At 37.0% G+C, this 12,500-nt stretch overlaps 1 protein-coding gene across 6 annotated transcripts in view; it reads right to left on the bottom strand.

Annotated features, from left to right (window-relative positions):
* COL25A1 (collagen type XXV alpha 1 chain) overlaps nt 1-12,500 on the bottom strand; it is a 514,179-nt gene that overhangs the window by 45,879 nt on the left and 455,800 nt on the right. For 5 of the 6 annotated variants that reach the window (XM_063611090.1, XM_063611091.1, XM_055296768.2 and 2 more), the window contains 4 exons: nt 10,265-10,333; nt 9,455-9,499; nt 7,890-7,934; nt 6,567-6,644 (listed from right to left, as the gene is read on the bottom strand). In XM_063611090.1, the coding sequence (XP_063467160.1) occupies nt 6,567-6,644; nt 7,890-7,934; nt 9,455-9,499; nt 10,265-10,333 (237 nt within the window). The remainder of the gene's footprint in view (nt 1-6,566; nt 6,645-7,889; nt 7,935-9,454; nt 9,500-10,264; nt 10,334-12,500) is intronic. The other variant, XM_055296769.2, reaches the window with a different exon arrangement.

The following is a 12,500-nucleotide window of genomic DNA, read 5'->3' as shown; positions in this document are numbered from 1 at the left end:
ATAGTTGTAGAGATTTTTTAAAAATTATTTTTAGAATCCTATTTTAAAAATCTATGGCTGAAGAAAAAGAAATGTCAAAATTTTAATTCACCTGATTGAAAAAATAATGCAACAAAGCCATATATGCTAGAGGCTTGTTAGTATAATTGTGAACTGAGAAATTTTGCTATTGATAAAAGCTCTATTCTAGAAAGTACTTCATTAGAGAAAACTGAAATACCCAACTGTATATTTTTTCTTTTTTGGTCTGCAGCTCATTTGTTGCATTAAAACTAACTGTGTGTGTGTGTGTGTGTGTGTGTGTGTGTGTGTGTGTGTGTGCTGTAACTAAAGATATTAGTCAACATAGAATTAATCTAATTTCCTTTTTTTGGCATTCCAATTTTTTGTGAACTTAATCAGAAAAACAAATGAGTTTTTAAAATTGATTGATTGATTGATTTATTATACTTAAGTTCTGGGATACATGTGCAGAACGTGCACATTTGTTACATAGGTATACATGTGCCATCGTGGTTTGCTGCACCCATCAACTCGTCATCTACATTAGGTATTTCTCCGAATGCTATCCCTCCCCTTGTCCCCCACCCCCTGACAGGCCCCGGTGTGTGATGTTCCCCTCCCTGTGCCCATATGTTCTCATTGTTCAACTCCCACTTATGAGTGAGAATATGCGGTGTTTGGTAATCTGTTCCTGGGTTAGTTTGCTGAGAATGATGGTTTCCAGCTTCATCCATGTCCCTGCAAAGGACATGAACTCATTCTTTTTTATGGCTGCATAGTATTCCGTTGTGTATATGTGCCACATTTTCTTTATCCAGTCTTATCATTGATGGGCATTTGGGTTGGTTCCAAGTTTTTGCTATTGTGAATAGTGCTGCAATAAACATACGTGTGCATGTATCTTTATAGTAGACTGGTACCAAAACAGATATATAGACCAATGGAACAGAATAGAGGCCTCAGAAATAACACCACACATCTACAACCATCTGATCTTTGACAAACCTGACAAAAACAAGCAATGTGGAAAGGATTCCCTATTTAATAAATGGTGTTGGGAAAACTGGCTAGCCATATGCAGAAAACTGAAACTGGACCCCTTCCTTAAACCTTATACAAAAATTAACTCAAGATGGATTAAAGGTTTAAATGTAAGACCTAAAACCATAAAAACCCTAGAAGAAAACCTAGGCAATACCATTCAGGACATAGGTATAGGCAAAGACTTCATGACTGAAACACCAAAAGCAATGGCAACAAGAGCCAAAATTGACAAACGGAATCTAATTAAACTAAAGAGCTTCTGCACAGCAAAAGAAACTATCATCAGAGTGAACAGGCAACCTACAGAATGGGAGAAAAGTTTTGCAATCTATCCATCTGACAAAGGGCTAATATCCAGAATCTACAAAGAACTTAAATTCACAAGAAAAAAAAAAAACAACCCCATCGAAAAGTGGGCAAAGGATATGAACAGACATTTTTCAAAAGAACACATTTATGCGGCCAACAAACATATGAAAAAAAGCTCATCATCACTGGTCATTAGAGAAATGCAAATCAAAACCACAATGAGATACCATCTCACGCCAGTTAGAATGGCCATCATTAAAAAGTCAGGAAACAACAGATGCTGAAAAGGATGTGGAGAAACAGGAACACTTTTACACTGTTTGTGGGAGTGTAAACTAGTTCAACCATTGTGGAAGACAGTGTGGCAATTCCTCGAGGATCTAGAACTAGCAATACCATTTGACGCAGCAATCTCATTACTGGGTATATACTGAAAGAATTAATCTAATTTCTTAAAGTGTTAGAGAACTGTAACAAAATATACTGTGTCTAAGTCTGAATCTCTAAAACATAATTCCTGATCCATGAATCATATTTTTGAATTAACATTTTTCTGGTCTAGGTTCTGTGCTGAAAGTTCTATGGGGTTGATAACCACTTTATGAAATCACAGAGGGGAGAACATTTCCTTTAGGGACTCTGGTCATAGAGAAACATTATTCAATTACATTCAAACTCGTAGATATCAGTTGAACACCATCCTTCTGTTTTCCACTATTGCACTCCAATTTCTGATTTGAGCTGTTCTTACTGTTTTTTTTTTTTTTTTAATTGTTGTAAAAGGTAAAATGTCCACAAACTGGGGGCAAGATTATAAGAAAAAAATAAGTTCCCAGAATTTTACACCACCAGATCTGTGTGACATAATTCCATTCAGTTTATGCTTCAGGAATTCACCTAGAACAAGAATTGGATTTGTAGTTATGATAAAGCTACTTTTTTTGTTGTTGATCCTACAGTGTAGAGAAGTCATTTAAACAAGGCTATCAGAAAATTAAGGAGTAGAAATAATTTCTTTATCATTGTCTTCCAATTACATGTTACTTTTTAACTAGAAAACAGGATCATAAAGCCCTAAAAAGGAAAGGGAGCTTCAAATTTGAGCTCTCTGAGGTTTTCCAACATGTGCCATATATTAATTCATTTTTCACCTGAACATAATGCTAGTTTATATTTTTTTAAATTTAAGGATAACAACATGTTTAATAATGTGCTGCAAAATAAAAGAATATTATTAATAGTAACTGACCTAACAGATGAAGTTTAAATGATTTTGTTAAACAACTATGTTTGTGAAACTTTAAAATTGTATAATGTTCCATCCAGCTAATAGGTTTCAATGACAATAAGCTGAGCTAACTTCGCAAATACATAGTCTTGACCACCATCTAGAAGCACCAGTATGCAGACACACAGAGAAGTCCTAATGATGTGGCTCACTGTGCATTTCTTATATGTGGCAAATCCAAGTTAAAGCTATATAAACTCAATAGGATTTTCTCTTGAACTCAAATAATGATTTGAAAGCCAGAATTTTTGGTGGTGATGGAGAAAGACATGGCATTCTCTAGTGAGACACAATGTGAAATGGGAGGCATGAACTACAGAAACTGCAAATTGGGTAAAGCCCAGCAGCCTGCTTTGTGATTTATTCCCTGAAATGTTTATCTGAATCTCTTTAGAATTAAAGGTTACTTTCTTTCATTTCTCATAATGATGAAAGCTTAAACTCACCCATGATTCATACTAGAGAACAGGTTTAGTTTAGATGGCGATGAGAACTTTTTAAAGAGTCAGTTAGGAAACAGAGGTTTTACTGCTAATTTGTGAAAATTTAGCCACCTTAAATAAAAATAAATAGCTTATGGCAATGTTTATGTAAATCACAATCTTCAATACAGGCAACAGTAAAATTTTATATTTCTAATATGGTATGATTATAACTGTAATATATTTCTATTTATCTGATTATCCTAGAGTATTTTTGTCAGATTGTTTTAAAAGGGATAATAATGACATACCTGCAAAACTGTAAACATCCATCACTGGTTAGAGAATTAGAAGAATAAATGTCTACCATCTCTTCTCAATCTAATGTATTAATTTTATGAGGGACTCAATTCACTAGAGCACTATGTTAGGGAAACCAATAGTTTTGATGTGAAAAGATAACTATAAACTATTTATAAGCATGGCAAATAGTTGCCTCACAACCAACCCCATAAGAATAATAAACCTTTAGGTTGAGACATAAGCATGAACTAGTTGACTGTGATGGATATTGACTGTTTTGTAGTCATATAGAATTAAAGATGAGAAAAATCAACAGAGGTATATCTTTTCATATCAAAATATAGGTGTCACATTTTTTAAAAAGTACAATGCTTTTAGGCATATCAGTAAAAAGTGTTCAGAAGCTCTGAAAAATCACCCTAAGAAGAGTATTAAGTTTCGTGTACTCATAGAAAAAAATTTATTCCAATAACATCCTTATTTTGCAGATAAGATCAATGAAGTATAGATATATTAAGCAATTTCCCCCAAATGACTGAGGTAATTAGAGATTTCCATTTTAGACTAAGGATAGCTTGCCTCATGCCAGGCCCAGTTCATGCAAAGAATGCTTTGAGAACTTGAGCACAGTGTTGCAGAAAATGCCCAATTATATTGGAGCAGTTCTTGGAGGATAAGAAAGTAGATGCCTCTTAAAGGTGGTAGCAGGAATTATGGGGCCATTGGAAGTAGTTCAAGGGCAATTTACAACACTGCTAATAAACTAAGTTTTTAAAAAGTCTCTATATTTTATAAGAACTTTGAAAACAGTAGGCACACCAAAGCTTTGTGTTCCCTGTCTCCATCTCCCTTCCTTTCCTTACCTAGTTATCAGCTTGTGGGGAAAAGGGAATAATTTAGAAAACTAGTTCTAGAATTTGACAATAACCCAGAGGCCACTACTTACATTGAATCCAATTACACAGAGGAACACTAATTCAAGCTCCTGACTAAATATACTGTCCAAGCAACATTTCTCCAAGCAGTAAACATGCTTCTCTTTGTATTTTACCAGAAGAAAAATAATGAAAAGGCCAACAAAAAGGCTGAGCTGAAAACAGATTAAAAAAAAAAAACGACTTAGTACTCTACTAGTTAAAAATGGTAGTTGTAGCAAAGAACATATAGAGGTACAGATCTGTCATAATTAGATTGTGTCAGTAAAATCATAAAGATGGAAAAATGATTCAAACAGGTACAAAGTGGCAGAGAAATATTTAAAACAACTAATTCGGCTTACAAGCAAAGAAATGGCTTGTACATATGAATTAAGTATACTTATTCAACCAATAACCATTTACTTAATATTTACATATCTAGTTAATATAAGCATAAACTGTTTTTCTGTCACCAAGCTTACAATCTGATAAGAGGTAAGACTAAAATCAACCATGGAGTTGGATTTTAAATGGTAAACCAATAGAACCCCACTACTAATGTTTAAAAGGATTAAGAGGAAGAACTCATCTGAGTGGCAGCAGTGGATTGTTGTGTAGAATTTATATGGGAAAGAAAGGAAAGAAGAATGGGATGAACACAGGCAAAAAGGAGGAGACTTGCATGGATATGATAACAATGATTATATCAGGGGGAACTCTGCTGTGGAGAAATGAAAAGTTCTCCACAGGAAGGGCATGACTATAGAGGCTTAAGATGGAGAAGCTTGGGCTTGATAGAATAGGCAGTAGGGGGGTCATTAAGGTTTCCGAGCAAATTAGAACCATCGAAGCCGTGATCATTTATAAAAATTAATCTTGGAGTGATACACAAGATGAATTAGAAGGACAAGGAGGCACTAGGGAAAGAGTCATTGGTCAAGGAGCTTTTGCTGTATTAGGCATGAAGTAAACAGGATGTGGACTCAGTTGGGAATGGAAAGAACGGGCAATCTCAAGAGATACTTTGAAAAAGGAAATAGCAGCCCCTTGGTGAGATAGAATAAGTAAAGGACTAAGAATAGTTTAAAAATGACTCTAAACTTTCTATTCCCTCAAAATTCAGATTCGTGGTATCACTAACAGAAACCGGTCACTTAAAAAAGGGACTCATTTGGTAGGTGGGAAAGGTAACCAGTATAATTGTGTGTATTGGTGGAAGTTGATAAGGCATTCATACATCCATAATGGAAATATTCTTGGACAGCTGGGGGCATACACAGATTATATCTAGAGATGAAAGAATTGAGAGCCATAATGTGGAAGAACACAGAGGGAGTGACTGTACCAAGAAAAGATCAGCGACTTGAGGATACCAAAAACTAGGGAATAGACAGACAAATTAGAAACACCAAAATAAAGGTGATATGCCAGAGAAGAAAAATGGAAAAAATGAAATGAAAGTAGAAGGTCAGAGAGACAAAAAAAAGTTTCAAAAGGAAGGTGGTTTGATATCAATATCAGAAAAACATCAGGGGCGATGAGTCCAGTGGACATGACATAGAGGTTATTGTTGACCTTTGTCAGAGAAGATGCAACAGAATGGTGATAGAGGCTAGAATGCAGGAGTCTAAACATGAAAAGAATGAATAGGAAGCAAAGGTGATAGAGACAAGCCACATAGTCTATTCCTTACTTAATGAGAAGAAAAGAATTACATGGTAGCAGTAATAAGAAATACAGAGGGCTTACTATGTGCCAGGCACTGTTCTAAGAGTATAATATATATTGTGCCATTTGCTCTTCTCAACAAGGCTATGAGGCAGATAATGCTACCATCCTCATTCTGTAGACGGAAAACTGAGGCACAGAGAAGTGAAATAACTTGCCCTAGGTCACACATTTAGTAAACAAGAGAGCTGAGATTTGAATGCAGGCAGCTCCAGCCCCAGAGGCACAGAACTCTTGATTGCCTTGCCACATTCCCTCTGCAAGCAAGGAGGCAAAAATTGGCCAAACTAACACAAGGTTTATCCCTCATAAGGCTTAACTATATCTGAAGGTGGAAGGGAAAGGAAAGAAATTATTGAAAAATGCTACAAATAAAGAAGATAAACTGGGGCAGAGAGAAGGGGATGGGTTCTTGAGAACAGGGAGAAGGGGTGCCTTGAGCAGTGGAGTCCTCTGAGGATAGAGGGTGTGGAAGCTCATATTTGCACACATTACATGGGTGCTCCTCAGCATCCTTCTCAGTGTGTGTCAGGGCAGGGACCAGTCACTTGCCTGTAAGGCTTCGTGGAGGTTGCCGTTGTAATCTATGATCTCAGTGGCTCCTTGATCCCCTTTTTGACCAGGTGGACCCTAGGACAAAACCAATCAAGGGAAAATCATGGGTATTAGCTTAGCATGTAGGGTAGACTGTGACAGAAACAGAAATACAACTCACAGCTCTCTCTGACCATCATTTCCCTACTAAGGCCCAACTGTACTTTAGAATACATAAGTAATTATGTTTAAAATGTATCCTTATTTCAAAGGAGGCAAACCACTTCTTATATCCTGTCTTTGGTAGGTTCAATATATGGGAGGCAAACCACTTCTTATATCCTGTCTTTGGTAGGTTCAATATATGAAATCTGATAAAAAAAGATTTAATTTTTGAAACCATTTTCTGAAAATTAAAATATAGGCTACTCTGATGTGACCTGTAAAATTTTATTTGCTTTATTCATATTTATTACAGCATCCTCTAACCTTTCGTTCCTCATCCATACCTCATACATTGCTTCCTCATTCTTTTTTTGAGACGGAGTCTCACTCTGTTGCCCAGACTGGAACGCAGTAGCGTGATCTCGGCTCACTGCAGCCTCTGCCTCCTGTGTTCAAGCAATTCTCCTGCCTCAGCCTCCCATGCACCACCATGCCCAGCTAATTTTTGTATTTTTAGTAGAGACGGAGTTTCACCATGTTGGGCAGGCTGGCCTTAAACTCCTGACCTCAGGTGATCCACCAGTCTTGGCTCCCAAAGTGCTAGGATTACAGGTGTGAGCCACTGCACCTGGCTGTCATTCTTTAAAAAGATAGAACATTGTTCTGTAGAAAAATACTTGGCTTTCCCATCAGGAATGAATGCCACAAAAATTAAACAAAATAGGGAACAAACAATAGAATACATGTATATTTTTAAGACTTCTACCCTACTTATTAGATCTGCTACTTAATTTCCATTAGTCATGTCATAATTCCCTGACTTTTTTTTTTTTAAAAAAAAGATGCTGAACATATGGGTTATTGCTTTCTTTATAATTAACTGAAAAGTGGAAAATTCCATTAGCTGGATGGGAACAGACGGAAAGTAGACAGGGGGAGTTCTTTAGACCTTCTCAAAGAAGCTTAGTTTATGTGTTGGAATCCCTACATGCACTGCTCCTGGTGAGGAAAATAAAGGAGGTAGGGGTGTTTCAGGAATAATTACAGTAGTCTACCTCCAATAATATTATTGAGTATTATTCATATGACAGATGTCATATGAATAGCCATGCAGACATGAATTCAAATCTGGGATTGTAGGGAGCAAACGTTTAGACGGATGAGAGGAACACTTACCCTTGGTCCCTGAGATCCGGAGTCCCCTTTGTCTCCATGATCCCCCTTTTCCCGTTGGAAAGAGAAAAAACTTAATTAGAAGTGGGGGAATCTAGAAATCTCGTGTAAGAACGTGTTTACACCATACAGAAGCACCTTTAATATGAACTTCTGAAGTGAAAAACAACAGCAACCACCACCAAAATAGCAAATGCTTTTTTAAGATGCAGCTTGAAAAGAACTAAAATTCCTTTTTTTAAAAAACTCCCTTTTCAGGTAATAGAGTATCTTGAAACAACAATATATATGGTAACTGTCTCACTAGGTAGGATCTGCAAAGGCAAAGCAAGTGGTTTCTATGGCACCCAAAGTAAGCTTTTGTCTTGCAGATTGAGCCATGTTCTTCCTTTTAATGAAGAGATTTGGGGCAAAGGGAAAAAGAGCCAACCATTTTTCCTCTGAGAAGAAAAGTATAGATAGTTGGGACAGGAAAGGAGTAGAGAGCTCATTCTAGGGAGGATTAGGACAGGAAGGTCACAGGCTAGGCCTCCCTCTGATGATGGGGATCTAAGGAAAAGTTCATCTGTAGATATAGGCATTTTAACACTCAGTGCTGAAGTGGACAGCAGCCAGCTGGAACAGGTTGGCAGGGCTGAAGGTCAGGGGCAGGGCAAACCCAGCTCTCTCTCTTTTTTCAGTGCAATATGAAATTTATCTGAAGTTTCATTGATGGTGGCATTAACTCAACTGTAGAGCAGCAGGAATAGTCTAAGCCCTCAAAATTCTTAGAAATGTAAACTGAAACTTTGGAGAAGAGATTCGAACTTGTGTAGATTTAAAGGTTCTTTAAAACAGTCTTAAATTGATAGGGTTCTTTTTCTGTATGGACTTCAAAGCATTTTTATATGTCTTTCTACAGATTCCTATAAACTGGGTAAGGATGAATAAAGATAAGCAGGAAAAAGGATTATAATTCTTCCCATCCACAGTGTGCTAATAACATTGATCATAATAAATTTGCTATGAATGAAGCATTAATAATCTTTGCTCTCTGTTTTCTTCATCTTGCACACATTTCTTCCATGTTAGTAGCTAACAGCATTTTAAATAATATGATTCTGCTGACAGTATATATGTTATTGCAGATAGTATAAAGAGTATGATATAGAGGAGAATTTCAATTGGCAGTAAAATTTTAATGCAACGAAGGGAGTCAACTAAAAAGCAGAGTATAATTTGAGCATTTATCACAAAGATAGCCAGAAAATGAAAAATCAGATTATACAATACACAATTTAAGTTCTTAATTTTTTTCAAAGAAGCTATTCCTATGAAATAGGAAATACAACTTCTCTTAAAGAATTTTCTGAAGCACTAGACTATTCAAAAACAAGCAAGATGAAACAAACGTATTGTTTTGAGATATCACCACAGGGATACTGAAATCCCTTTTGCAATAAGTATTGCAATTCCACTGCGTGAAAGAGTTTAATCTAAAACATGAAAAACATGCCTCCGTGGCAAAGGCAAAAAGCACAGATCTTGAAGGCCTCATGTTATATTTAAACGGTTATCTGGTTACTGACCTTTGACCCCTTTGGGCCTCTAGTTCCTGATTCACCTTGTTTCCCCTATTACAGCAGAATAAGAGGATGAAAAAGATAAAATTATAGAGGAGATAAGAACAGAAAAATAGAAATTAGCAGTAACTCAGAATAATGAAGAAAAATGGAAACACTTTATTGTAACTGCCTCAATATATGGCTGTACAGAATGTCGGTTATTATAATACTAAACATAAGTATCATCGCCATTATCATCAGTTCATTCCATTATTATTTTGAAGGCTGCCCTCCCATCAGTGGATGAGAAGAGTTCTGTGAATAATTCTCATTAGTCTCAACGGTGTTTGCCTGCATCAATTTCCTTTTCATCAGTGAGTAAATAGTTTCCTGTGTCTCTAGGGTGGGCTATTAAAATAAAGTGTGACCACATTAGTTTGCAGAAAGTTTAAATGAATAAGGTCAAACAGACAAGTCCTTAGCTCTAATATTTTCAAGGTGTTACACTCCATTAAGTTACCATAGAAACTAACACAGCACTTATCAACAGGGATTTTTTCTCAGTACGTTTTAATACACATTGAGTGATAATGTGTTAATATGACAGCACTTCTTTTACATTTGGATATGCTATCAATTTGCTCACTGAACAGAACAAACAGGGTGAGGTGAATTGTAAAATCTCTTTTGAAAAGAACCAGTTGGTGTGCATTTCAACAAACTATTTGTGATTTGGGCTGTTTTAGTACCTGTTGAGAATGTTGTTTTAGTTTTTTGTGTTCTAAATCAAATCAAACCAGAGAATGGTTATTTTCCAATGTAAGAATAACTGACCTTTGGTCCGGGGGCTCCAGGTTCCCCTCGCTCACCTCTTCCAGGAGGCCCTGCTTCCCCCCGTTCACCCTGTCACAAATTGCAAAACAGGTAAATGGCCATTCCCCCCACCCAGGCTGGTCCCTGTAGATTAATAAATGAGTTGAATGAAACCAAAGAAAGCAGAGAGTTTTCATTGACTTACCCTGTACCCAGCACTTTATTAATCTCTTAACATGAATTATCTCATTTTATAATCAAAACAATTTGTGATGGTTAATTTTAGGTGTCAGTTTGACTGGATTAAGGGACACATAGAAAGATTATTATAAAGCATTGCTTCTGGGTTGTCTGTGAAGGTGTTAATGGAGGAGATTGGCGGGTGAGTCTGTTGACTGAGTGCGGAAGATCTACTTTCAATGTGAGGGGGCACCATCAAATCTGCTGGGGGCCCAGATAGAAGAGGAAAGGCAAATTCCCTCTTCCGGAGCTGAGAGCCCTTCCTCTCAGTCCTTGGACATCAGAACTCCAGGTTCTCTGGCCTTTGGATTTTGGGACTTGCACCAGTGCCCCTCAGGCTCTCATGCCTTCAGCCTCAGACTGAAAGTTACACCATCTGCCTCCCTGGACCTAAGGCCTTCAGACTTGGACTGAGCCATGCTACCATCAACCCAGGGTCTCCTCCAGCTTGCAGATAGCCTGTTGTGGGACTTCTCAGTCTTCATAATTGTATGTGCCAATTCCCCTAATAAATCCCCACTCATCTATCTATCTCCCTATATATATCCTATTGGTTCTGTCTCTCTGGAGAAACTTGACTAATATGCAATTATCCAATGTTTGTATTATCATCTCCATTTTATGGATAAGGAAATTGTTTGGTAAATGCCTGTCAAATAGCTATGTTGGTAAATAGAAAGACCTTTAAAGGGAATTGATAAAGACCATCATTATACCTCAAGATAGGAACGAATATCCATTTTTATTCTGCAGTCACTTTTTAAGCACTGCTGGCAAGAAGCATGGCAAAGTGGTTAAGTTCCTGGCTCTGTAATCCAGCATCTTAGGTTTTACTCCTGGCTCTGCTATTTATCAATTCTGTGTTCTAGGATAAGTTAGTTAGGTTCTGTACATCTCAGTTTCCTCTATAAAAATGGACAAAGTTATAGTACTCATCTCACAGTTTATGAATGTAAAAGTGTTCGGGTTTTACAGTTTTTTAATATATTCATATCTCTGTGAAATATAAATATGACTACTGTCCTCAATGAGCTAGTGATCTAGTTAGGCAGACAAGAGCGGCAAAACCAAAATAGTTAAGGAATAAGGAGTAATGTAAGGCCACATGTGACAGAAGGGGACTCCCTACTGGTTTCTATTATTGTGGATTGGATCCCTGGAGGTGAGACTTGAGTCATGTCCTGAAGGATGAGTAGGGTTTATTTCATAACTATTGCTGTTAATGACTGTAGAATGGAGGAGTGCAGAAACTGCACAAAACACTTTACATGCATTATCCTATTTAATCCTCAGGACAAATGAGAAAAGTTTTATTATCCATATTCTACAGACGAGGAAGCCAAAGTTTGGAGAGGTTAAGTAACTTGCTCAAAGTGACAAAGCTTTTAAAGTGGGTAAAACTGATTATACTCGATCTTCAACTTTTACATAAATCTTTTAAATGTAAGTCTTTTGCTCATCTTTGATCATTTTCTCAGGATAATTCCTAGTTGGAAAATTGCTAGGTCAAAAAGTATGAATATTTTTAAAAACTTGCTAAACTGCCCTCCAGGAAGATGGTACCTTTTAATACTCCCTAAACACAGAGTAAAGAGTGTCTGGCTTCTTGCATAAGGGGTAGAATTTCAATCACCAAACATTTAGAATTCAGACTGTTGATGACATATTTATGGATGAAAGAGGTGCTCTCCTTACTGAAGGAAATACTTCATCTTGGAAAAGATAAGAAAATAGAATTGGATCAGTGGTGGGTCATGTAGGGCTTTAAATTCCAAGATCCGTATCTGTATCATGCCCACTTTGGGAAGCCTTTGTGGTTTTGTAGGGGAGGTGGGATAGGTTAGTCAAGGGTTAAGAAAGACAGGAGGCAAGCGTTAAAGACTCAGTAGGTTTCTTAACAGCAACTGAAGAGGTTGTGAAAATGGAGAGGTTGGGAGAAAGACAAGGGACTTCTCTAGATACAGGAGATAGACACAATGGCCCAGAAATGAAAGGACTTTTTGCTTTTTGTCATCCC

Source organism: Symphalangus syndactylus, chromosome 10, assembly GCF_028878055.3.
Source record: "Symphalangus syndactylus isolate Jambi chromosome 10, NHGRI_mSymSyn1-v2.1_pri, whole genome shotgun sequence".
NCBI classification, from domain to species: Eukaryota; Metazoa; Chordata; class Mammalia; order Primates; family Hylobatidae; genus Symphalangus; species Symphalangus syndactylus.
Note: the sequence above shows the minus strand (reverse complement) of the source record. Positions and strands in the feature narration are given on the sequence as shown.